Below are 27369 nucleotides of genomic sequence, written 5' to 3'. Positions count from 1 at the left end.
AGACGGCACAAACAGATCTGGGACCAGACTAGCTAATTCCTAATGGCATCGGACTCCACCTGCTCGGGTAAAGGGTCACGCTCAAAGAACGTGTGACGTCATACATGTAGGAGTTGCCCACATTAGTTGAAGATTGGTATAGTTGATTGGCTGTTAGTAGCATTTGGTCTATGGCAAGCATCCATGCGGGGCAGTATTACGATTGGGTGTCAGAAAATATGGCTAAACTGACTACATTATGCATAAGGGAGATAGATATATCTAGAATGTGCTTGTACTCCATACATCATTTGATAGCCAAGAGAATAAGCCAGTGCAATGGAGTATTTCCTGAAGACTAGATTTAGAATATTTTGTCTGTGCAAGATTCTAATGAATCCGATATCCAACTGCAACAAATTGTAGATAGAATCTAGAATGTTTCAGAATCTATAAGCATCACTGATCAAACCGCTGGTAACAGGTTTATTTTTTTTTGCTCAGTTTTCCAACATGGCATATCATTATACAGTATGACACTTCAGCAACTTGGAGCATAGGGCCGACACTGGCAAATCAACATGATGGGGCAGTCTTGAATCCATAAACGCCAACTATCTTCTTTTCCAGACACACACACACACACACACACACACACACACACACACACACACACACGCAGAACAGAAGCAGAAAAATGTAGACACTACAATCCCTTTTGCACTCTGAGGAACCCTGTTTTCTTCAGAATGAGTGAAACCAGAAGCAAAGTCTTGGGCAGCACACAGGCAAGTGAGTAGTGAGAGAAAGTTTGCAACAGGCAAGCTCAATCGAAGTAAGGCCTTGAGAAAGTGGCATACTATGTGCATTTTGGATAAACACCAAGCATTTCTTAGAGACTTCGACCCATAAGTCTGCACAGGGTTACACAACTATACTGATCCCCACACAGCCTTTGCAGTTTCTTGTCCTTATCGAGGGTTACATCAATGTTTCATTTTTTATTTTTTTTAAGTACTTCTTCACATGGATGAACCAGCAGCTAAAACAGACAACGATATTACCAAGCTTCCTCGGGGCTCTTGGGACTTGCAGCACGTGAGGCCTATCTCACTGAAAGTTCCCAAATGCCAAATACGCTTTTGCTTGTGTATGTATACCAGTCCAGTTGGACTTTCATTTAGCTGTTTTCGTGCCGAACAGCAGACAACAATGCCTTGCATTCCCACGAAATGTATGAATGTTCCTGGTATCTCTGCATTTCGTTTCCCTTCCATCCTAGCTTTGTCAGCTCGCAGTCCTCCTTCCCCTCTGAGCTTCGGGTTCAGCCCGGACTCATTTAATTTTTTAGCTCTAGTCCTCTTCCTGTGATTTTTAGGATCTGGGTGGAGAGTTATGATTGGTTTACTGAAAACCCCAATCCATTAGTCTTCTCCGCACAATCTCTCCCCAGCTATTTATTTGAGATCTTTCTGTCATTTCCTATCATCTCTCCGTCGGTGTGTCTGTCTGTGTTTAGACAGTGCTCCTGGGCGTGCCGTTGAGTGTCACAGCCTTGGTGCAGGGCGTGCCGGCCGCCTGGGAGCCCGTCCACGGTGTGGAAACGCCCACCTCAAACACCTCGTGGATGGCCTTCCGGAAACAGTGGAAGTTGTAGTCTATCAAGCCTGGGGAGAGATACGTGTCAATAAGAGAAAGGTATGAATCCATTTTCAATTCCGTCACCTTAAGAGACTTTGAATATCACTCAGCCGATTGCTCCATAAGTCATGCATTGTTGAAACAAAGAAGAAAACGTGAATAAAGTATCACCCTATCAAGATAAACCAATAACGCCCAGTGTGATCAACATTTACAAAAACAATGGCAGAAAATAACTCAACCAGATCAAATGCTCTCGCCTGAGAAGCTTGAAATTCAACTGACTCCAGACATGACTACCTCCTTAAATAAGACGGTGCCACTCTTCCACTGACATCTGTCTGCATTTTGCGCTTGTGGGAGTGAAGTCACACTGGATTGAACGATAATGGGTAAGCAGCTATTGAGAGACAGCTTAATGCAGTAACGAGGAAGTGCTGGGGTGGATGGCTTGCCTTTGCGCTCAAAGCTCTCCTCCCGGAGGATGCAGACCAACGCCAGGAACTTGGTGACCTCTTTCAGGTAGAGGACTGTGGTGTTGTTCAGCTTGATGATGGCCATGGACTCCTTGTCGTAGGCACTACCACTGCCGTTCTCCTTCAGACTGGAACAACACACACAATATAGAACGGTCAGTGTAAGGAACTTGTTAAAAATTTGAAAACGTGTTTGATACAGAGACCTAACATATCGGACTTTATAAATAAGACATTAAATGCCTCATACATGCTTGTAACAAGTCAGCTTTTAGTAAAGTGTTGTCAAAAAAATGACCGCAAAACACACAGCTGTGAACTACACATATCTGACAGGAATTCAGTTAAAAAAGGGGACTAACCCATAGATGCAGGAGACATCTATAACCACGTCGATCATGTCGCAGCACAGCTCATAAGACTGCATGTCCACCGGACTGCTGTCTGTGGCGATGTAGATCTTGCTGACCACGTCAAATAGAAAGGCCTTCTCTATGCCCGAGTTCTGAGGACGGAAGGAGGGGAAAAAGGGAGATGAGAGGAAGGGAGATGAGAGGATGAGGGGTATAGGGGAGGAAGGGAGATGAGAGGATGAGGGGTATAGGGGAGGAAGGGAGATGGGGAAGGAGGAGGGGCAGAGAAACGGCATCAGAGGCCATTTGGTACTCCTAAAAGCTAGCGTGGCAGAAATCTCCGAGCCATTTTTCAGGTCATGTCAACAGCAACGGTTTCAAGCATTTCCAAGTGAATTATTGAACTCCTAAGTTAAAAAAGGGACATCATTTATTTACCAATGCAAAACTGCGGTGGCTTTTAGCGTACATGTATTTTGATCAGGATTGAAGAGGCTTTGGGGTCTGGAAGCTTGGTATTATACAACAACCATAAAAGCATTGCATGAAAGAGTCATCAGGGCTGACGATGATGACGACACACTGCGAGTCACACACCAGAGACCATTTCTGCAAAGGCAGGGCTGGGAATTTCCAGGGACCCCATGGTAAGAGCTGTGGCCGTCATGAAATTTTGTCAGACGGTTATTGTCATGCAATTCAGAGTTACTTTAGATTCAGAGTTATTTTGCAACTTTAGTGGTGAATGTATACAAACCTTAGAAATCAAAAAGATATATAGGCTGCGTGATGTCCTATTATCAAATGGGCAGGAACAGGGGATGCACTTGAATAGCCGAATGGAGGCCAATTTCCCGCCAGTTAGTTTTTCAATTATGCCGGGTAGGCAACTCTGGTTATTTCACACCATGCATCAACCCCTGTTTGAGAAGCATGCAGCCTCTGTATGCCATGGGCTTTCCAACCTGGTTACTGCAGCTACCCAGTGCTTACATTTGGGAAACGGAGTGAGAGGAGAGATGGAAACGGACAGCGGTGAGATATTCTGTCGCTGAAAAAGGTGATGTGTCAGCCTTATTGACTTGGAAAATATAAAACAATTCCCTATCGCTAGGCTATACAAATGCACTATGAATTGTAGGCCAACTCTGTATGCCGCCCTGCACAATCAAACGAACCAACAGCGTGGCCTAGACCTACACGTTCTCTTCCCAGACTCACGGATAGAACGTTTGGAGCGCTGCATAAGGTAACCAGTCCATCCAGTCTGCATCATAATACAGTTCCACACTCAAAAAGGTCATTACGAGAGTGTCGGCTAGACCAATTATGTACCAAAGACATCTTAAAATCGTCCCCCCCCCCCCATGTTTTTCTGCCATGCGTAATATGCGGTAGGCTATGTAATCAACGGCAATCATTATTTTATTTCTGTTTGTTTTCCTCGGGGTGACATATAGTACGGGTGTTTTGAATGAATCGTCACCTTAGAAAGCGCTGTCCACTTCGTGGTGTTGAGGCTTTGAAACAACATCCACAACGACCGTGTTTCCCCACTCAGTTTCAACCGGTTGTTGGACGTCTTTCTTCAAATTGATCAATCACAGTGAGGTGAGCCTGATACTGTTTTGATGAAAAGTTTGTTTGATGTGATTTTCAATGGTATTTGCATTGATGTCAGAGTGGTTAGTTAGAGGGGAAAAATGGAGCCCTGAGTACCAGGCCATTAGGACCTGATGGTAGTTAGCGAGTTGGGTACTACCAACGCATGTCCACAGTGCGTAAGAGCAGATTACCGTGACTCAACGGTCACGTGGAATTTGACTGCGGTCAGGACTCATGACTGCCGGTGTGGCGGTAATACGGTCACCGCAACAGCCCTACTCATTATACAATATTATCACAATACTTTGGTGCCGATACAATATGTATTGCAATTCTCACGATTCTATATGTATTGCGGTTCGATACTGGGATTTTATTGCGACTCGATGTTCCACACATATTGCTGCAGAGGGACGAGAGGGAGCCATGAGGAAACAAGTTTTGATCAGCCATAGAAATAAAAGTGCTGAAAAAAATATAAAAAAATAAACAGTTTTGGTACAGGTACAGCCAACTAGCAGGGAGGGACTTGCTGAACGTGTCCAATGACAAACATTAGTTTCCGTTTTCAGTTGCAAAATGTTTTGTTATGGTGTGCACTAATGAATCCGACCCAGGTCACATGAATGAAAGAAATGCAAAAAAAAAAAAATGCCTTCAAATCCAACAGCAAGAAGTAAATCAAGAGGGAATTTGGTACTTACAGATATAAAGATGTTTAGAAGGTTTTCCAGTGTTGGCAGCTGTGGGATAAGCTTCTGGACCACTTTACTGAAGGCCTCGAATATTGAGTGGTCATAGATACTGGTCAAATAGAAACTGAAAGATATATAAAAGAAAGGGAAGTTAGCTATAGGTTTGCACAGGTTAGGACTAATTTTGATGACTTAGTTCCTCGTGCTCTGTAGTTCAGGTAAAAACACAAAGTGAGACTGGATCATGTCACAAAACAGTAGAGAACATTACAAACTGAAAGCATTTCTCAGCTTTAAAAACACACAAAGATAAGCGATCACTTAATAATGACCATGATGCTACATTTTGGGACAGTCCAACCGCCGAAATGAAAATATCAGCAATGTATTAAAAAGCATTAAGGTAGCGTAACATTTTAAGGAATCCTATAAATAATTGTAGTGATAGTAACTTCATCGTTCCAAATAGAACATTGGGAAACTTTAAGGACTGCAGTTCTAACCAACAGAACCAAAGGTCCTAGAGAGGAGGCCAGCGGATGTGACTACAGACTTCGCACAGCGATGTCTTTGCAGTGCAGAGAACAGAACACATCACAACTCAACATCCCTCCTCCCAGCTTCACTATAAATCCACCATTGATCCAACTGTCTGGCGTGCACCAACAGCAATCTCACCTTTCATAAAGTAGGTCTACATCACAAGAATGGAAAAGCACACAGCAGATTGAAAAACCAAGTACTGAAAATCTGCGGGAGCGCGTTTGAACCAGTTTGTCGGTTCATAAAACGACTTGCTAGGCTCAGTATCATTAATGTATAAAGGCCTGTATCTGGGAAATGATCATCGGGGCATGTGATGATATCCCTATCAGAAAAACAACCATGTATAGGCAGAGTTCAAATCTGAGGCTAAAGTTTCAACTTCAAAAGAGAAAATAGCAAACACTGAAGGCAGTATGAACATAACGGTACATGATATATAGGGTACATGGAATCCTTCTGATCCTTTAACATAGACAGTTTGCACCATGAACACTTGCTGTGGGGTTTGTTCGTTAAGAGGCCGGGGTGGAGCATGACAACCGTGCGCTGGAAGTATACAAGCAAACCCTATGTTCCAGGCCCACACACTGACAAGTGTTCTTGTCATACATATGTTATTGCCCCAACTCAGTCAAATGTTGGACCAAAACAAGGGATTTGTTTTGCACCAACATCACGGCAAATATTTTCATCCATGTGCTGTGTAAGGCAAGTCATTTCTGAGAACCCAATCTTACAAGCCTAAATAAACTGGCCAACCTTCTTTGTGCAAATAGAGAGTTGTGTTATAACAGCTGGGCTGACACTAACATGAAACTACCTGAAGCTATTTTCACTGTATCAATATCAGTGGAATCGCAAGTGCGATCTGATTCAGTCAGATTCCAAAACCTATAAAATAAAGTGACAGAGGTTACAAGAAATGACTTGGCAGCACAGACGACTAGCTTGCTGTGAAAAAAAGATGGCTGACCAATGCTAAAACTGCTAGCATTTTAGTCAAATGCACATCAACTGAACTCCCATGAGGTTATTGCTGGTTTGAACAGTAGAAAATGAGAATTCGGCCAACAATAGAATACTAACCAAAAAAACAACACCCTGTCGTTCTCAACTAACATCAAGGCGGTGGCCCGTTCTTGTAGGTTCATGCTCTACAACATCCGCAGAGTACGACCCTGCCTCACACAGGAAGCAGCGCAGGTCCTAATCCAGGCACTTGTCATCTCCCGTCTGGATTACTGCAACTCGCTGTTGGCTGGGCTCCCTGCCTGTGCCATTAAACCCCTACAACTCATCCAGAACGCCGCAGCCCGTCTGGTGTTCAACCTTCCCAAGTTCTCTCACGTCACCCCGCTCCTCCGCTCTCTCCACTGGCTTCCAGTTGAAGCTCGCATCCGCTACAAGACCATGGTGCTTGCCTACGGAGCTGTGAGGGGAACGGCACCTCAGTACCTCCAGGCTCTGATCAGGCCCTACACCCAAACAAGGGCACTGCGTTCATCCACCTCTGGCCTGCTCGCCTACCTACCACTGAGGAAGTACAGTTCCCGCACAGCCCAGTCAAAACTGTTCGCTGCTCTGGCCCCCCAATGGTGGAACAAACTCCCTCACGACGCCAGGACAGCGGAGTCAATCACCACCTTCCGGAGACACCTGAAACCCCACCTCTTTCAGGAATACCTAGGATAGGATAAAGTAATCCTTCTCACCCCCCTTAAAAGATTTAGATGCACTATTGTAAAGTGGCTGTTCCACTGGATGTCTTAAGGTGAACGCACCAATTTGTAAGTCGCTCTGGATAAGAGCGTCTGCTAAATGACTTAAATGTAAAAATAACAAGGCAATAAGCTGAGAAGGCTAATTAATTTAGCGGAGCTGCTCTTTCTGTAGGTTTTCAATGCGTTTCCCTTGGCATACTCTAAAAGGGATGGTTAGATTTTAATTTTTTTAACTAACCCTTTAAAAGGGTGAGTGTGGTGGACCTACCTGAGGTGAAGCTTCTCTAGGCTGGCGTCTGCCAGGTCGTCGTTGGCTCTCTGGTGGATGTCCCTCTGGGTCTCGATCTTGTGGTCGTCGGAGAGGCCGTCCACTTTGTGGATGAACACCTCAAAGTTAATCTCAGGGTTGACCCTGTAGGCCCGTGACACGGTGAGGTGGAGTCTGCCCAACGCCTCCACATAGTCATCCTGGGCAGAAAGAAGATCAAAAGAAGAACACACGCACACAAACAGAGACAGACAGACCGAGACACACAGAGAGACATAGAGCCTTAGAAAAGGTGGCTTAAAACAAAAGTAGTGTACAAGTGTGCCTAAAAAGTAGACTACATGCATCTTGCTGCCCGCATGCACATTTTCATGTCCATACTATCCAACATGCATAACGCAATCCCCTATGCCAAATTGCAATCCCCGACATCCTACTTGTTACAGTCCCCGGTGGGGGGAGTTAAGACAGAATTCCTGGAGAATTAGGCTACTTTTGAGATTAAAGCAATCGAAGATTGACATAACCATCATAATGCTTCAGATTGCAAAATCTCAAAGTCCCACTGCAAAAATGACGTGTTGAGCAAGCCTGCCAATTTATTTCCCTGCGAACTCTGCATCTGCACTGAGAGATACTGAACGTTAGTGAGATATGGAGTGCCACTCTGCCTCAGTACAGTGGCTTGTACAAACACTTCCTCAAATTAACGCAGCTGGAAAATCTAAATAAACTGGCAAAATGATACAATAGGTTTTGTTAGACATAGTTACAACCTAGTTACACCTCACAGATAATTGACAGCATTAATGGGATAATCCACCCCCAGAAATAAGAATCATGAAACTCCTTTCAATTTGGTGAAAGCCTATGTTCTTTCAGTGGGTAAAATAACAATTCCCCCCAGTGATTTAACTTCTAAGTGGTCCGTCTGAAACCAGGAAATCGTGTAGGAACGCGTCATAACTACATGGTTCTCGTCACTGGAGATATGGGATAACACACTATGACATTTCACAACGCTTTTAAAACAATTAGGCCTACCTGCACTCCAGATCACCAAATCAGCCAATAGATGGTATGGGCATACTTGTCTAGAACACATACATCCATTTAAATCGTCATAACAAAGTATATACTGTTTTTCGCTTAGATGTGCTCAATCTAAACAGTGAACCAAATTTATTCAAGTCAGTTTCTCCTTCAAGTACTATATTGCAATGCGCCCTGTGTGGCTGTTGGAAATGTGGGAAAAGGCCGTTATTGTTATTGCTATAGCAACGTACTCTGTACTCGCTCTGGGGAGAGGCGAACTCTGTGAGAGACTCCTAAATTGATAGTGCCGTTTTAGGCAATTTTACAGCAAGCTACTTCACATGCTGATATTGACTTTGGTATTATTGCGTGTAGCTATGTTAGCTAGCTACCTAGCCAGCCCAGAGAGAGTATTGCATTGTGGGTTTTGTAGTTGACTTGCGCCGCAGATTTCCACAACAATTTTCACATTGCTACCAACCTTACAAAGACAAAATTAAACATTTGTTCACAAAAAATATTGTTATTCAAGACTGATAATCATAGGAATTAGTGGTTTAGGGTGGATTATCCCTTTAAGGTTGAGAAAAAAACACCAGCAATGAGGACACGGTGTCCTGTTCCGGGTTATATGGATGTGACAAATGGACAATGTCTCTTAATATTTCAACTGCAAAAAAAATAAATTGGGGGGGGGTCCATTAACACAAAAAGATAACTGTACCTCAATTCCACCATGCAAACTTTGCATTTCCTTCTCAAAGTGTTTCATAGCGTGCTAGTGAGGGACAGAGTGAAGGGCATAATATAGGCAGGTCAGACAACAGACAGTCAGAACCGTGCACTTGGCCCATCTATCGGCAATTAAAAGCGGTCTCTCGCAATGGAATGCTATATCTCACAATTTCTGAGCTCGCAATGTCTAGCAACTTCAGTAAAGCACGGCCTACCATCAATGAATAAGCTAGAATATTGAGCGAGATGCAACACTTCGCTCTCACAGTCACACACAGTACATGCACATGTGCACGGGTTCACTTCACATGCTGTTCACAACGAGGTAGCAAGGGCACCAAAACAGCTGAGAAGTTGATCCTTGCACTTCAAGCCTCCTAGTTGTTGCAGAAACTGACCTACTATGCTGTTTACTTTCTGCACCCAAGTAAAAAATTGAATATATTATTTTTCGGTTAGGGATTTTTCTTAACGTTAAGGATCCCAATTTCATTTAAACGTTGTAACTTTCACACCCCTAGTTCATTAGGCACCAAAACGGAAGAACGGCGTGAAACAGGGAGGGACTACCTGGACACGTCCAATGAGAAACGCTCAATTTCGTATTCTGTTGAAAAGATAGAAATGTTGTGACTCTGAGAACTCCTTTCAACGTGATCATTAAATTGAGATAAACTACTGTGGCCTACCTGATTAAATTAGCTTTGATTTAGATAATGGTTAAGATCACTTTGTTCCAGCAGTTAGGATAAAAATGTGCACCGTCTTGGGAAAACGTCTGTGACAATCAATTGTCCTTGAAGTGGTGGGTCACTTAACGTTTCAACATTAGAAGCTTCGTCTGTGCTGCAGGGTAGAAGTAATCTAGAATACGCTTATATCATCCACTTCTCTATAAACACAAATTAAGTTTTACCCATGACATGAGTATTCTGTTAAAATGCTGTGGTCTGAAGGGCTTTTTCACTTTCTAGTAATTCTATGAGATCAGACATTTGTCAATTATGGTGTTCAACATGTCAGTAAGTAAGTCAACCATTGTGGTTTTTAATACACGTTTCAACTCAAGCTTTTCACCTGCGCGTCAATGACGAATATCAAAGCCCCCGTGCCTCTGAAGATCATCTCGTAGTCAAAGGTGGGGTCGAAGAAGTCCACCTGACCCGGGAAGTCCCAGATCTGGAAGTTGACAAACGAGCTACTGGAGATGTCGTCCTTGTAGATCTTGTTGGTGCTCTCCAGGAACAACGTCTCGTTGGGAGACATTTTGTGGAATACCACCTGAAACAGGAAATTAGACATAGTGCTGTTAAGACAAAATTACCACACCTAGACCTACTGCTTCCTTCTCAAAATACCAACGAGAGACACTCCATTTTGAGAGTTTGTTATTCCGTCACGTACCTAGGGTCACTACTACCAGAGGAAGAAGCCAAAGCACATGTTTCTGGACTAGCAAGAGGCTTAAGGGAAGAAAGTACTCTTCGGCTCAACACTTAGGGTCATGGATTTAGATGTGCCTTCAACAACAGTGTAGCACTGCACAACCATAGTCTATTAATTAGAATATACGAGAAGAACACAAATAAGCCATGGAACTAAATAGTTTGGCGTCGTTAAAAAGGCATGCTCCAGTACTTTGATGACTAAAAGCATTTTATTTAAACCTCCCACCTTGGGCTGGATGTGTCAATGTGTAGTTCACATATGCATAATCTATGAGCAGAATTACTTATTTACCTCAATTAGCCACAAAATCCTTAGTTTGAAAGTGTTTTATTGAAGCGGTGTCTTGCCATTTCTACCCCATGTGGGCTACTTTCAGAACTGCTGGCTAAAAAGTAAGCAAAAGTACCAGAAAGTCTGTTTAATACGTTATGTTTTGTGACTCTTGTATCTTCTACTACTGAAGCAGAAATACTTTCAGATTAATTCCAGGTTACAGGATTTCTTCCTACCTGTATCAAAATGGGTGAAGGCATTGCCCCCAATATCTTAATAAGAACCCAAAATGTCTGCTACAAAACAACTACATCTGTGATAAATCATCTAAAACTGGCAAACAGGGAAGTTATATGGTGCATCTAGAATTAATTGTATTTTCCTGGAAAGAGCATACTTATTCAACCATATTAGTGATGATATGACTTGCAAAATGTGTGGCTTTATCTGTGCTGTCATGAGGGAGGTGGTTTAGCAATATAATGTTGATTGAAAGGGCCTGCCAAGATTTGGGACGCCAGAGAATAGATTTTAGACAGGCAGACAGTCACGTGCCCAATCCATAACAGGTGATCACAACGCACACACACGAGTGCTGAGCAAGAAACACGCTTTCACCTGATAAATGATTAACAAGTTACCTAGCAAAAGTTTGACATAAATACGTTTGAATTAATTGCATATTATTTGCACTCGTTAGCTGAACCAACTTGCTAGCTCAGTGGCTAACATCAATTGAAATAGTTGGCTGAACCTCCCTAGAAAACAGTGGTGGAAAAAGTACCCAATTGTCATACTTGAGTAAAAGTAAAAATACCTTAATAGAAAATGTCTCAACTGAAGTTAAAAAGTGAAAGTCACCCAGTAAAATGAGTACAAGTATTTTGTTTTAAATATACGTATGTATAAAAAGAAAATGCAATTGCTAAAATATACTTAAGTATTGAAAGTAAAACTAATTTAAAATTCCCTATATTAAACAAACCAGACGGCACCATTTTTATGTATTATTTACGGATAGAAAGGGGCACACGCCAACACTCAGACAGCATTTACAAACGAAGCATTTGTGTTTAGTGAGTCCGCCAGATCAGATGCAATAAGGGATGACCAGGGATGTTCACTTGGTAAGTGCGTGAATTGGATAATTTTCCTGTCCTGCTAGCCATGCACAATGTAACGAGTACTTTTGGGTGTCCGGTTAAAATGTATAGAGTAAAAAGTAGATTAATGTTTTTTAGGAATGTGGTGAAGTGAAAGTAATCCAAAATATAAATAGTAAAGTACAGATACCACAAAAATCTACTTTAGAAACCAAGTATTTTTCCACCACTGCCTAGAAAGAATGCAACACCACGGAGTTTTTTAAAAACCAGACCATCTCTGTAGATGCTAGCGATACAAGTATTTTTCCACCATTGCCTAGAAAGAATGCAACACCACGGAGTTTTTTAAAAACCAGACCATCTCTGTAGATGCTAGCGATACTAACGTGTTGGCTTGCTTGTCATGTAGCAGTAACTTGCTACCCAGACCAGGATGACAACTGGTCTTTGACATAGAAGTAAGGTTTGACGTTCAGAGTGGATGCATGTTACTATATTAACCTCATGAATGTTTAGAAGTTGTGGCAATGTTAGCAAGCCATTTCAATAACTGGTGATGATAGCTATAGTTGCTGATTGAACCAAAATAAGGCGTTATGTAAAGACAGATGAATCATGTCCGCCGAGATCGTTCCTACCTTCTGTATTGACGACTTGCCACTTCTTCGTAAACCCATCAGCAGAATTCTAGGTTTGCTGTCAGATGGAGTTGGGCTATCCTCGATGTCGGCCTCCTCTTCTCCATAGCCAAAATCTTTGGGAAACGAGTCCGCTACCCCGTAACTGTCTGCCAGCGGTTCCACTTCGTACTGAATCGACATTTTGACCCGACGACGCTCGCTTCCCCCAATCCCCCCTCACCCTATCAGTTTTACGCAATCCTGCTTTTACCGAAAAACCCTTCCACACCGCCAATAAAACGTAAAATACAGTTTAAATGCATGAATAATGCCAATGTTACTTGCAAATCCAGAGTGTGTTGTAATATTCTCCTTCAGATCTTCGGGTCCCCTATGTTTCCCTTTCCCTGCTCTTCAATCACCTCCGAATCTAATTGGACGATGTACACATAGGATGCGAATAATAGTTGGTTAACCAGGGTGTCAATCTGTCGAGACTGGTTCTACCCTTGTCAGATGTTTTGCAGTCAGCTGACCAAGTAGGCTACTGCCAGAGAGGACGAAACGAAGCGAGAGGGTCCACTCCCATCAAAATCTGTCCCTGTGGGAATACAGCGATAAGCAGACCGAACTTAAACCTCAAATGAGACCGTATGCCTTCCCGCTAGTTAGAGCGGAGACAAGAGCATCTCGTCATTATATACAGTATCTCTGCTAGGGCACATGCTTGTTTTGTGACCTTTCAACTGGAGATATTTAGGCTGAAAATGTATAGTTTTGACTGATTTATTGTTTTGACTGGGGGGGGTCAACTCACGATGGATGTATCCCTTTGATTCATTGTACAATTATACAATCAATGTCATTCCAGTAATGAATCCACATTCAATCAAAAAATAAAGTGTAAAACTGTCTGTGTGAAGCCTACAAAATCACCAGCAGAGGGCAGAAAAAGACCGTACAGAAAGTATTTCAATAAACTACACTGCGCATGCTCTAAGCACGAGCGTGCTTGTATTGACTTCAAGGCTACCAGGGAAACTTGCTTGTTGTTGCAGGCGGTGCGAGTCGTCAGAACGTCAGTTAGCAGTAAAGCCAAGGTTTAACGTTAATTTCATAATGGCACACTACAGAGTAAGTGGACTGCGTATCATGTTTTACATTGGCGTGAGTAACGATAGAAAAATGGCATGGTTTCCACAACCAGGAGAGCTTAGTTTTCCCAGATGTAACGTTATAACGCGTTAGCGAGCTAATGTAGCGTGTTACACATTTGCTGGATTAGGTAGAGAAGTCAACTATATGGTGAAGGAATTTTCTGATGAACTTCACCAACTGAGTGGAGTCGAGACCAGGCTTTGTGGAATGTAGTCCCAACTCCATCGATTCGCTCAAGGTCAATTACTTAAAACAAAAAAAATGTTATGAATTATGAAACGCCCACATTGTACCTATGTTTGTCCTCTGTAGTTGCGTGCCCTTTGTTTGCTAGTTTCAATAAACTGTAATCTAATACTACGGTTATAGTCAGTTTCCAAACCCAGAGGCGAGACTTCCGAGAAAGCTTGCGAAACAGACCAGGCCGGGGTATGGTGTTTGATAAGTCAATGAGATAAGTGAAAAGGTTTTCCTTAGTTAGTTTCCTTTCTTAATCTGAAGGTACAACCTAGATTCGAGACAATATCGTAAGTAGTTGAACATATTACTCCAATCTCGTGAAAGTGACAAACTGACACGTTTGAATTTGTCAAAAACAACTTTGTCGAAGGAGTACCTTTGGTTTTGACGGATTGCACATGCTCAGCGAGAGAGGACCTTTCGACCCAATGACCTGTTTGAATTTGTCAAAAACAACTTTGTAGAATGCGCTTTGCTATAGCCGACGTCTCCATGAAGTCGCCTACCTTGTGACGGGTTTTTCTATTGACGAAGCAGTATTAGCTTCTCTTCATATGAAAAAGTTGCCAAGATGGCGGCTTGAACAGGCGCTTTCCTTTTTTACCGAACTCCGTACCAAACTTCAGAAAGATTCTAATATTCCTTATGTTGTTTACCTAACAAGCATCAGGTGACTATTTTTCAGGAACACTCGGGTACTTCAATTTATTAGTTTGTTCTTGTATGACCAGAAGACCTATTTTGTTTACAAACTTACGAAGAAGATTGAAAGCTGTATTTATTTTTTTATGTATACCGTAACTAAGATACTGTTTTAAAGGGCATTACAGGTCTGCTCTGACTTTACACGGTTATTGTTCTATCTAGTTATTAATACTTATTTCTTAGGAACGTGTATATGTAAAACATTTTTTATTCATTTTTTTTTATGATCAGTTTTCATATGCACTTAAAATAGTAGGTACCCTTTTTATTATTATTATTCATTTTTATTTTATTTCTGAGTAGTTCCTGATTACACTAAAGAGGGTTTTTAGTCTCTCTTACCACAATAACCCTTGGTTTGGTCTTGAACATAATTTTCAATTGAGTTGAAATGAATTTCAAAGCCGGATAATGTCCAGCTCAAAGTTTATGGAATAAGCTATTTTCACTTTAAATTGACTTAAATGGTGCAGATCTCGGTTCCTTGTCGTTTACGTTCACTGCTCCTATGTCTTTGACTCATCCTACTACAGTTTATACTTTATATAATCTTTGTTGTTTTGTCTTTGTCTATAGTTTCTCTTAATGCTAGGCGATTACGACACAATGTGAAGCGCTAAACAATTTCGAACAGATTTTTTCTTTTTTCAAGAGTCTCACTCAATTTCGGCTGATGCCATCTTCTGGAGGTCACAATGGGGCAATGATATTTGGCTTTCCCGTGGATCTGAACGCTCCACTGGTGTCACTACATTGAAAAATACCTTTGGTGGTAATATTCTACACTCGGAATGTGACCCCTTTGGTCACTTTATTTGTCTTGTGATCAGTTACAATGACATTATGCTCATTACTGTAAACTTCTACGGGTACAACACCAAACATGAGAATGATGAGTTACTTGAATCTATAGAGAAACATATACTTCATTGGTTATCTAAATTTCCCAATTCGTTATTATTGATAGGCGGGGACTTTAACATTACTATAGATCATTTAACTGATAGTTGGCCCCCAGGTAGGTCAACCAATCAGAATTTGGGTTTAATACTTTTTATGGAAAATCTTACTGATATATGGAGAGAGAGGTTTCCGGCTGACAGATCATTTACTTGGAGTAACAAAACACGTTCCAGACAATCCAGAATAGATTTTTGGCTTATATCCAAATATATTGATAGTGAGTGTGTTACTACAAATATTTGTACTACACCCCTCACAGACCATAGGGCCATTTACATTGATATCAAAATATTTACCCCTGATACTAACCTTGGTAGAGCATCCTCCTGGAAGCTAAATAGCTCATTATTAAATAATGATATAGTTACATTTTAGGTCTGCTCTCACACTTTCGGGAAAGGGCTTGTGAAGAAAAATATTTTTGCAAGAACTGGGAGCTCTTTAAATTTGAGGTGTCCAAATACCTTAGAATATATGGTAGTAATCTTGCTAAGACCAGAAGAGCTGAGGAGGAAAAGGTGATCATTAAGATAACTTCCCTTTCTCAGAGGTCCCCAGCCGGCCTCTCGGGGGAGGAAAATATGGAACTAATTGAGTTACAAAATAAACTGGATAATATATATATAGATTAAATGCAGAAGGAGCCTTTATTAGATCTAGGGAAAAATGGATTGAGGGTGGAGAACATAATTCATCCTATTTCTTTAGACTTGAGAAATGTCACTCTAAAAAGAACACTATCCATAAGTTAAACATTGATGGTGTTATTACAGATGACCAAACATTAATCGCTAAATACTGTAGCAATTTTTACAGAAAGTTGTATAGCTCTACATACTGTCAGGAATCCACATGTTTTTTAACTCACTGAATAATGTTCTCTATCAGTGATATAGAATCTAAACAGTGTGATGAACCCATCAAGGTTGAAGAAATTAGTCTATCAAACATCTAAAAAAACAATAAGTCACCAGGTGTTGATGGAATTACATCAGAATTTTACAAATTATTTTCTGAACAAGTAGCTCCCTTCCTATTTGAAGTCTTTTTAGAGAGTATTAAAAACAATGTTCCCCCTCCCACAATGAGCCAGGGGTTAATAACACTGATACCTAAAGCCTAAAAAAGAAGTGCTGCTCATCGATAACTGGCATCCAATTTGTCTTCTTAATAATGACTATAAGATATTAGCCTTACTACTTGCAAAAATAATTAAAGAAGTCCTGGATGCAATCATTGATGAAACACACTCTCTATGCAAAAGGTAACCACTCTATCAAATTGAAATATGGCACCTCACCTAGATTTGCGTTAAAGAGAGGAATTAGGCATGGTTGTCTTATCTCTCCATACCTGTTTTCATTAATCACCCAACTTCTTGCAAATTCTTTAAATAATAATCCTATACACGGTATTTCCATAGCTGGTAAAGAAATTATTATAAGACGCTAACTAAATTCCCATATCGATCAATGTAATACAATCATTTTCCAAAGTGTCTGGTCTATCTTAACATTAATAAATGTGAACTCATAGCTGTCAAAGATTGTGTGACACGTTCATATTATGGTATTCCAGTAAAAGAAGAACTTACATATTTAGGCATAACCATTACAAAGGATCAGAAGTCTAGAGGCTTACTACATTTGAACCCTCTTATTAAAAAAAAAACAGAAGAATCTAAATCAATGGCTACAGAGTGACTTATCTTTAAAAGGTAGTCCTAATAACCAAGGCCGAAGGTATCTCTAGTAGAGGTCGACCGATTAATCGGAATGGACGATTAATTAGGGACGATTTCAAGTTTTCATAACAATCGGAAATCGGTATTTTTGGGCACCGATTTATTTTTATTTTTTAATATGTACCTTTTATTTAACTAGCAAGTCAGTTAAGAACACATTCTTATTTTCAATGACGGCCTAGGAACGGTGGGTTAACTGCCTCATTCAGGGGCAGAATGACAGATTTTCACCTTGTCAGCTCGGGGATACAATCTTGGAACCTTACAGTTAACTCGTCCAATGCAATAACGACCTGCCTCTCTCTCGTTGCACTCCACAAGGAGACTGCCTGTTACGCAAATGCAGTAAGCCAAGGTAAGTTGCTAGCTAGCATTAAACTTATCTTATAAAAAACAATCAATCATAATCACTAGTTAACTACATATGGTTGATGATATTACTAGATATTGTCTAGCGTGTCCTGCGTTGCATATAATCTGACTGAGCATACAATCATACAGGTATCTAAGTATCTGACTGAGCGGTGGTAGGCAGAAGCAGGCGAGTAAACATGAATTCAAACAGCACTTTCGTGCGTTTTGCCAGTAGCTCTTCGTTGTGCTTCAAGCATTGCTCTGTTTATGACTTCAAGCCTATCAACTCCCGAGATGAGGCAGGTGTAGCCGAAGTGAAATGGCTAGCTAGTTGGTGTGCGCTAATAGCGTTTCAAACATCACTCGCTCTGAGCCTTCTAGTAGTTGTTCCCCTTGCTCTGCATGGGTAACGCTGCTTCGATGGTGGCTGTTGTGTTGCTGGTTCGAGTCCAGGGAGGAGCGAGGAGAGGGACGGAAGCTATACTGTTACATTGACAATAAAGTGCCTATAAGAACATCTAATAGTCAAAGGTTAATGAAATACAAATGGCATAGAGGGAAATAGTCCTATAATTCCTATAATAACTACAACCTACAACTTCTTACCTGGGAATATTGAAGACTCATGTTAAAAGGAACCACCAGCTTTCATATGTTCTCATGTTCTGAGCAAGGAACTGAAACGTTAGCTTTCTTACATAGCATATATTGCACTTTTACTTTCTTCTCCAACACTTTGTTTTTGCATTATTTAAACCAAATTGAACATGTTTTATTATTTACTTGAGGCTAAATTTATTTTATTGATGTATTATATTAAGTTAAAATAAGTGTTCATTCAGTATTGTTGTAATTGTAATTATTAAAAATTAATTTTTAAAAATCGTCAGATTAATCGGTATCAGCTTTTTTTGGTCCTCCAATAATCGGTATCGGTGTTGAAAAATCATAATCGGTCGACCTCTAATCTCTAGACTAACATATGGCGCTCTATCTTTATATCTTGACAGTAAAATAAGCAAGGAGATCGACCAGATGCTTTTCAACTTTCTTTGGGGAAACCGTACCCATTACATTAGGAAAACTGTTGTAATGAACACTTATGAGAATGGTGGGCTGAATTTTCTGGACTTTAATACTTTTAAGATCAATTGGATAAAACAATTCCTAAGAAGACCCTCTTCTACCTGGAAATGTATTCCTCATCATGTCTTCTCTACTTCTGGTGGCCTTAACTTCATGTTGTTTTGCAATTACAATATTGACAAAGTTCCAGTGAAACTTTCTGCTTTTCATCGGCAGGTTTTCTTGTCATGGTCCTTAATTTATAAACACAATTTTTCTCCACACAGATATTATATATGGAAAAATCGCAATATATTGTATAAAAATACTTCTTTGTTTTTAGAATTGGTTCTGAAATAATATCCTATTGGTGAGCAAACTGGTAAATGCAGAGGGTATTTTACTCAGTTATAAAGAATTCTTATCACTTTACAAGGTCCCTGTAACACCTAAAGATTTTCCAATTGTTTTAGATGCCATTCCCTCAGGTGTTGCTCTGTTATTCAGGAACGTGTCAAGACCTGACCCTCAGAGCCTACCATGACCCTGTTGACTCATCAGTAGGAAAGATTTGTTTCTCTTTTGGTCCATTCAACAACAGAGCGATACGAACCTTGTTTCAGCAGGATGTTGTATCTATCTATACCTTATGTCATGCCTTATTGGAATGGATTTATTGATATCTGTTGGGGAAAAGTTTGGATGTTGCCACACACATTACCTACTTGTTAACAAAATTAAGGAAGTTTCCTTTAAAATTATTCATAAATATTATCCTGCCAACCACTATATGAAGAAGTTTAAAGAAAACATCAACTCAAATTGCTCCTTTTGTAATGACCACCCAGAAAGTGTTGGATCTTTTTTGGCATTGTATTCATCTAAGGAAACTGGCAAGACATCAGTAGATTTATAATTTAACACATTTATGAAGATTTTACACTATTGTGGAGAGGTGTACTGCTTGGATTCTTTACCTAGGATAGAAATAAGCTGAAACATTTTTATGTAATTAATTTCATTATTCTTTTGGCCAAATTTCATATACACAAATGTAAATTTACCAACAAAAAAAACACATTATCTTACCCTACAAAAAGAAATTGAACACTACTAACAAAAAAGCTGTTAGAATTCTAAGTGTATGTATGTCCCTTAAGGTCCTTGTGTAATTGTAATGTGATATTGTACCCCCTAGCTCGATTGTCCATTGTATATAATCTATGTATACTTGTTCCCTCATGTACTTTCTGTATTGATTTGTTAATAAAATAAAATAAATGTAAAAAGCTTCTCTTCATTGATAGCACCATCGACTGTTTCCTTGTTGAGATTCAATTGGCACATGCGCATTTGCGATTAGTTGCCATCTTAGAGCAGTGAGCAAAGTCGGATGTTGTATTTGATTAACGTCTATTGAAAAGTATGGATTTTAGCAAACAAAGGCACGCACACATGGGTACAAGTTTTATCAATTAATGTATTGACCTTGGGCGAATCGCTATCGTCTGAGCTAGTTTCCACAGAGCCTGTCCTCGGCTACACTCAGGTGAAGTTCATCAGAAACTAACTTCACCGTGGAGTTTAGTCCGTTACTGGCTGGCTAGCTAAACCTGTAGCTAGTTCGTTTATTACCACGGTACAATACTCAATTTGGATTTATTTTTTTCAATACACTGTAAGGAAGGCTATAATCTTTCTTGCAATTGTTCTAGTCCCATTAAGATATCATTAGATTCCTTGATGGAATCATTGATTAGAAATGACTGGACAGGTGCAAGCCACGTGGTTGGAGCCCTTGCATCCACCTGTCCAATTATATATTATTAACAGTGATTATTACATCAAGGGAGGTATGAATGCACAGGGCATTGTTCCTTCCCTTTCTTGGGCAAAATGGTGCCAGCAGCATCATGGATGAACTAGCTAATTACTGAACCCTGAATAAATTGGAAGTATCATTTGTCTCAATCCCAATGTGTCCACAGGCTTCAGAGTCCAAACGAGAGCAGTTTCGGAGATACCTGGAGAAGGCTGGTGTCCTTGACAGCCTCACCAGTGGTGTGTTTATTTAGAATATTTCATTAACTTTAATAGTTAATCTTATTTGACCTATGCACATTACTTAAACGGCTTGTGCCTTATTGCAGTGCTGGTGGCATTGTATGAAGAGACGGAGAAACCCAACAATGCACTTGAGTATCCTTTAAAAAATGTTTTTGCAAATGATATTTCCTACATAATGTAGACATGCAGAACTATGTTTTTGGAAGTCCATGAAACAGAGACCCCCCCCCCATCTGACCTTTCTGTTGCCTTTAGTGTAGCGACCTGAAGTGCTCACACAGACAGAACAAGTGTCGACTGCCACAGATCGGGATGGGATGCTTTTCTAAAATATTAAAATAACACATTTTCAATGACAACGAGGTTGAGAATGAATTTAATTCCTCCTCAGCACACTGTAATTTCTTTAACAAGATCCAGTTTCCTCAAGCAGCACTTGGGTGTGGCTGGCCAGGAGTCTGCAGACACTGAGGCACTCCAGCAGGAGCTAAGAGACATGAGGCAGAGGTGTGAGCTACTGGCCGAGGAGAACAAAGACCTCAAGAACAGGGTAGACCTGCCTATGATTATTTTTCATCGAGTATGTTGATCTATACATGGTAGGCTTGAACTTTTCATAACTAATGAATTAATCGAATCTCTGTTTTTACACATTTCCTTAGCTTCAACGCTATGAGCCTACGCAAGAGGATGGAGCTGCCGAATAAAAAGTGACTTGGCTTTATTGAAGTCAGTTTGTTAGAAACTATGATTTTTATGACAAGCCAAAACCAACAACGGGAGGCAAGGGAGTTTATACACCTCTGTTCTTTTTTATTTTCTTTATACTCTGTTTAAATATTTAACTTATTTTGTATATTTGATATATTGAAATATAGCTTTTGTCCCTTTATGATTGTCTCCTCCCTCTCATAAAAGCAAACCCCCCTTTTTCTGCTTTCAGTGTACTTCAGCCTACTGCATACCAATGCTTTGTCTCTAGTAAACAAACGGTAACATAATGGTCTTTTCCTTTTTTTAATCACATTAACATATTTGTTACAATGTAGAAATCTTACATCATGATATCACTTTTGTACTGTGTGCCCAGAGGCTCTGCTGGCGTTAATTGAAATGCCCCAACAACAGAAAAGCTGTGCCTAAAAGAACGTGGAGACAAGTTCATCAACAGGGCCATTGTAACCGTCATACATGGTTTTACGATGATAGTATGGACATAGTTAATGCAAAATAAAAATCTAGATATAAGCTTTTATAAATATGAAATTAGGTCTTTCATGCAATATACATTATTTAGACTACACACTCTCTTTTCAGTGGTCAATAAGCTGCTTTGGCTGAGTTTTAGACAGGCAACCCAATTCTGATATTTTTCCACTAATTGGTCTTTTGACCAATCAGATCTTTTTCAGAGCTGATTTGATTGTTCAAAAGACCAATTAATGAATCAAAATTCTGAATTGGACTGCCTGTCTAAACATAGCCATAGTTCTAGCACTAAGACATATTTTCATGGTTTCTCTCTAAACAATGGTGTTTAAAATGGACCGGAACACACAGAAACCATTCAACGGTGTCACTGCTGTGTGATCTGTACTGTTGTTTTTTCCTGTTTTAGCTGCAACACTTAAAAGCTGGTCAATATTCCCAACAGAAAATCCCCACACCCAATGTTTGATCGATGTCTTGCGTCATCACAAAGTATGACAGAGGCTTTGAAGCTGGTGAATACAAAAATAAACTACCAAGTAGAGGAGTTCAACAGTCCAGAAACAAAGAGGTGCCATCTTATAAAACAGATCTATCCATTTTACTGGGCTACTGCAACAGATCCACCTCCAAAGCAGTTCGCACAATGTCACAACTCGTGTAAAGTTCTTCTGATCTTGTGTTTGAACTGAAGTTTCCTTGTCTGATAAGGGAAAAGATAAGGTTTTTACTCTTGGCATTCAAACTTGTAAATCTGTGGGGGCTCGCCTACTGCTTGCGTTGCTTGTGGATGATGGTCGGCGACTGGAAGAGGGTGGTCTCGGACTATGCTGTGACCCTGAACTTGATTCCTCCAGTGATTCTGGGGTGGAGGGACGCATTTTGGGTTCCGATGCAGTCCGGGCTTGGTACCCACCACTGGCCTTAGCACCCCCATAAGAATCTGTGTCTGAGCTTTTGCCTTCCACCACTGTGGAACAATTTGAGGGAGCATTGACCCTCCATGTTTTCCTTCCGGCACCTACTAGCAATGTCGGGCAGGAGGAAGCGTGAGATGCGTTCCTTGGGCGCATGGGAGAGTCTGCAGACTCCTCTGGCTCCTCCTGCTTTGGCGGGGTCAGTGAGTCGCAGGGTGGTGAGCGGCTGTCACTGCTGGTGTTATTGGAGTTGGAGTTGTGCTCTGTCAGGCTATGTGCAGCATTTTTTAGTTCTTCCACACTCTGTTTACCAGCCAGTTCACCCTGAACAGGGAGGAAGGCAGAGGGGTTGATAAGGGAGGGGTAGGTGTGACCGTCCTGGGCCCGCTCCAGTAGGAGGTTGTAGCCACTGGGCGCGGAGGCCATGGTGGGCTTGCAGCCGGAGGAAGCAATGCCTGTCTGATGCACCATGGAGTCTTTCTTGGTTTTGCTTGAGTAGAAGTCGTCAAGCTCGTCTTGCAGGTGTGGATAGTAATCCAGGATGCCCTTCTTGACCTTCTTGTAGCCCAGGTGCATGATCTCCAAGATGTTTAGGAAGAGGGAGACTACTGCGATGCATTGCATAAAGACCATGAAGACACTCTTCTCTGTGGGCCGGGAGACGAAGCAGTCCACCGCGTTGGGGCAAGGATCACGCTCGCACTTGAAGAGAGGGGAGAGCTGGAAGCCATAGAGGATGTACTGGCCCGTTATAAAGCCTACCTCCACGGCAGAGCGGGTAATGATGTGGGCCACGTAGGTGCGCAGCAGGGACCCCGACAGCGGAGCCTTGTTGAGCTTGCTTTGCTCCAGTTGCCTCACCTCTCGCTCAATCGTTTTCCGAGCTGCCACCATCTCCACGTCTACCAGCTCCAGCTCGCGACGCAGCAGGACCTTCTTTTTCTGCCGCTCCTTCTCCAGGGCTCGGAGGCGGTAGAGAGCATGGCCCATGTACACCAGCGAGGGCGATGAGACAAAGATGACCTGAAGGACCCAGAAGCGGATGAGGGAGATGGGGAAAGCCAGGTCGTAGCAGACGTTCCGGCACCCGGGCTGCTCCGTGTTGCAGATGAAGTCGGCCTGCTCATCGTTCCACACGTCCTCGGCCGCCACACCCAGCACCAGCATGCGGAAGATGAATAGGATGGTGAGCCAGATCTTTCCCACCATAGTGGAGTGGATATGCACCTCCTCCAATATCCCCCCTAGAAAATTCCAATCCCCCATCTTTACACGGGCATCGTTGTGTCTGTCAGTAGGAGGCAAGGCAGGGGTGGAGAGAGGATGGAGGCAATTTTATCATGTTAAAGAGGCTATATGGAACTCTTGCCTTTTGGGATGGCTCTTGAGCCTAAGGCCCCTCATTGGACAGAAATATTGCTCAGAAATTCTAATTGGACATAAAGGGACATTCCTCTCCAATAATGAGCAAAAGCATTTAGGGTTTACCTAAAACCAAGGATTTTTTGTTGTTGTGAAATAAGACATTTAGTCATATTAATATCTATATAAACCATACAGCCAACTTTCAAGCCACAATTTGGTGTTTAACAATTAGCAACTACATTCCTTACATTAGTATTTAACAATACATCTTAAAATATGTAAATGTTATTTTCTATGGAGTTTGTTTTAAAATCTGTATTTCATTAACAAATACTGTATGAAAAATATTATTCCACTGACTATTGTAATCCCACAAAGGTTGATTTACCAATTAAAATAATGCATAAGTCCTTTCATATCAACACATATAATTACATACAAATAATGAATTGCAACATACCTTTATCAGGAAAAAAAAGGAAATGTACATCGAAGACAGATTTTAAATTTATCATGAATATGGAGCATCACATATTTGTAAAGCATATCAAAATGTACGAATAAGCAAGCAGTCGGTTAGCATCATGTTTATTATTTTCCTCTCTTGCTCCTTTCGGTAGTCCTGTTTTACTAAAAGTAAAGGCATTCCCCTCTGTGATTTAATTTATAAACAAATGAGAGAAATCAATGAGAGTCATTTCCATTTACCTTGCAGCAGCATGGACAGACTGTCTGTGATTTAAATCCCCGCGGGTCATCCAGCCGCGATGAGGCCACCAAAAAGCTTTAAGAAAAATCGTTTGTGCCCCCTCCACATCTGTTGATGCGCATCACCTGAACTTGTGACCCGAATGTTACCAGGGTTGCCAGTGTCAGCAATAGGGACAGTACACTACGTACGACTGAACAGTTGAGACAGCAGCCAGTGCCAGTTTCTGGTCAGTCAGCGAGATGATAAAATCAATCATCAGAGTTCTACCAATACAGTACAAGATAAATCATAGCCACACAGCAATTGTTTCAGCCTATTCATGCTTGCCATTTATTGATTCAGGGTTATAGGTTAGTTAAGTAATATGTCCTTAATTAAAAAGAAACAGTGGAATTAGTCCCAAAAAATTACTTTTTATAAAAACATATTTGGCTTCTCCTAAAGGACTAGCTAAACTTACATTTGAACAGTCTAGTATGGCTTGAATGTATAGCCAGGAATCTAAGAGCGAAGCATGGGAAGTTGTTGTACTGGACAGATGGCTTACTTACTAGGTTCACGCTTGTCTACCGTCTGAAGATTCTATAGGCTGTTGTTGGAGACTCCATAGCCCCCATGAGAGATGTTTGGTGCAGTTAATCTGATGTTTGATGATCATGGTATATATAGGCAATGTGATGGGAGTTTATTTTGAAATCAGTTACTGGTTCTGGTATCCCTCCCAAACAACATAATGCCATGGCACACAACTCTTTCAGATCTATGTTGTTTTTTTTACTCTTGTAATGCAATCAATGGGTCATGTCCGATTTCATACTCTGGTGCTTCCCCTCTGTAATTAAGTTATCTCTGGCAGTTGACAACATTTGTATCCATTTACAAGAAATCAATTACTCTGGCTTGTGGCAATTGAAGTCAGTCAATTCAGGAAGTGATATGAATTTTTAAAATCCAAACTTCTCACATAAATAGTGTCTCCTTTTCAGAAAATAGATTCCCTTTTTTCAATCTTTCAATTGGAATTTCAGTTAACTTCTAAATTGACTGCCTGAATTTGAAATGAGCTAAAAACCTGATTACCACAGATGTTAAGGGTACAGTTGAAGTCGGAAGTTTACATAAACTTAGGTTGGAGTCATTAAAACTCGTTTTTCAACCACGCCACAAATTTCTTGTTGACAAACTATCATCCAAATGGACAATGACCCCAAGCATACTTCCAAAGTTGTGGCAAAATGTCTTGGCAAAGTGCGTGGGGTTATATCCTTCCTGTTTGGCCCTGTCCTGTGGTGTCCTCGGATGGGGCCACAATGACTCCTGACCCCTCCTGTCTCAGCCTCCAGTATTTATGCTGCAGTAGTTTATGTGTCGGGGGGCTAGGGTCAGTTTGTTATATCTGGAGTACTTCTCCTGTCCTATCCGGTGTCATGTGTGAATTTAAGTATGCTCTCTCTAATTCTCTCTTTCTTTCTCTCTCTCGGAGGACATGAGCCCTAGGACCATGCCTCAGGACTACCTGACATGACTCCTTGCTGTCCCCAGCCCACCTGGCCGTGCTGCTGCTCCAGTTTCAACTGTTCTGCCTGTGATTATTATTATTTGACCATGCTGGTCATTTATGAACATTTGAACATCTTGGCCATGTTCAGTTATAATCTCCATGTGGCACAGCCAGAACAGGACTGGCCACCCCACATAGTCTGGTTCCTCTCTAGGTTTCTTCCTAGGTTTTGGCCTTTCTAGGGAGTTTTTCCTAGCCACCGTGCTTCTACACCTGCATTGCTTGCTGTTTGGAGTTTTAGGCTGGGTTTCTGTACAGCACTTTGAGATATCAGCTGATGTACGAAGGGCTATATAAATACATTTGATTTGATTAAGGACAACAAAGTCAAGGTATTGGAGTGGCCATCACAAAGCCCTGACCTCAATCCTATAGAAAATGTGTGGGCAGAACTGAAAAAGCATGTGCGAGCAAGGAGGCCTACAAACCAGACACAGTTACACCAGCTCTGTCAGGAGGAATGGGCCAAAATTCACCCAATTTATTGTGGGAAGCTTGTAGAAGGCTACCCGAAACGTTTGACCCAAGTTAAACAATTTAAAGGAAACGCTACCAAATACTAATTGAGTGTATGTAAACTTCTGACCCACTGGGAATGTGATGAAAGAAATTAAAGATGAAATAAATCATTCTCTCTACTATTATTCTGACATTTTACATTATTAAAATAAAGTGGTGATCCTAACTGACCTAAGACAGGGAATTTTTACTAGGATTAAATGTCAGGAATTGTGAAAAACTGAGTCAATCACAGGACAGGACAGCGGAGTCAATCACCACCTTCCGGAGACACCTGAAACCCCACCT

At 41.1% G+C, this 27369-nt stretch overlaps 3 protein-coding genes across 4 annotated transcripts; 1 reads left to right on the top strand and 2 right to left on the bottom strand.

Annotated features, from left to right (window-relative positions):
• Nucleotides 1–451: 451 nt before the first annotated feature.
• On the bottom strand, nucleotides 452–13498 carry LOC115105431 (ras-related GTP-binding protein C). The gene is made up of 7 exons (XM_029627488.2): nucleotides 12521–13498; nucleotides 10132–10335; nucleotides 7285–7484; nucleotides 4759–4873; nucleotides 2459–2601; nucleotides 2076–2224; nucleotides 452–1646 (listed from the first exon to the last, which is right to left on the bottom strand). The coding sequence occupies exons 1-7, from the start codon at nucleotides 12701–12703 to the stop codon at nucleotides 1495–1497; spliced, it is 1146 nt and encodes a 381-aa protein (XP_029483348.1). The 5' UTR covers nucleotides 12704–13498; the 3' UTR covers nucleotides 452–1494.
• Nucleotides 11826–21799, top strand: LOC115105435 (c-Myc-binding protein-like). 2 transcript variants are annotated; one of them, XM_029627502.2, is made up of 5 exons: nucleotides 11826–11903; nucleotides 20720–20792; nucleotides 20882–20930; nucleotides 21219–21348; nucleotides 21461–21799. In XM_029627502.2, exons 1-5 carry the CDS (start codon nucleotides 11883–11885, stop codon nucleotides 21503–21505), a joined length of 318 nt encoding a protein of 105 aa, XP_029483362.1. In that variant the 5' UTR covers nucleotides 11826–11882; the 3' UTR covers nucleotides 21506–21799. The 2 variants fall into 2 exon arrangements, with proteins under 2 accessions (XP_029483362.1, XP_029483371.1); XM_029627511.2 differs by lacking the exon at nucleotides 11826–11903 and adding an exon at nucleotides 13530–13636.
• Nucleotides 21518–26427, bottom strand: LOC115105429 (gap junction alpha-9 protein-like). Its single transcript, XM_065010144.1, has one exon. The coding sequence runs from the start codon at nucleotides 24188–24190 to the stop codon at nucleotides 22748–22750; it is 1443 nt and encodes a 480-aa protein (XP_064866216.1). The 5' UTR covers nucleotides 24191–26427; the 3' UTR covers nucleotides 21518–22747.
• Nucleotides 26428–27369: the final 942 nt, after the last annotated feature.

Source organism: Oncorhynchus nerka, linkage group LG3, assembly GCF_034236695.1.
Source record: "Oncorhynchus nerka isolate Pitt River linkage group LG3, Oner_Uvic_2.0, whole genome shotgun sequence".
Lineage (NCBI taxonomy): Eukaryota > Metazoa > Chordata > Actinopteri > Salmoniformes > Salmonidae > Oncorhynchus > Oncorhynchus nerka.
Note: the sequence above shows the minus strand (reverse complement) of the source record. Positions and strands in the feature narration are given on the sequence as shown.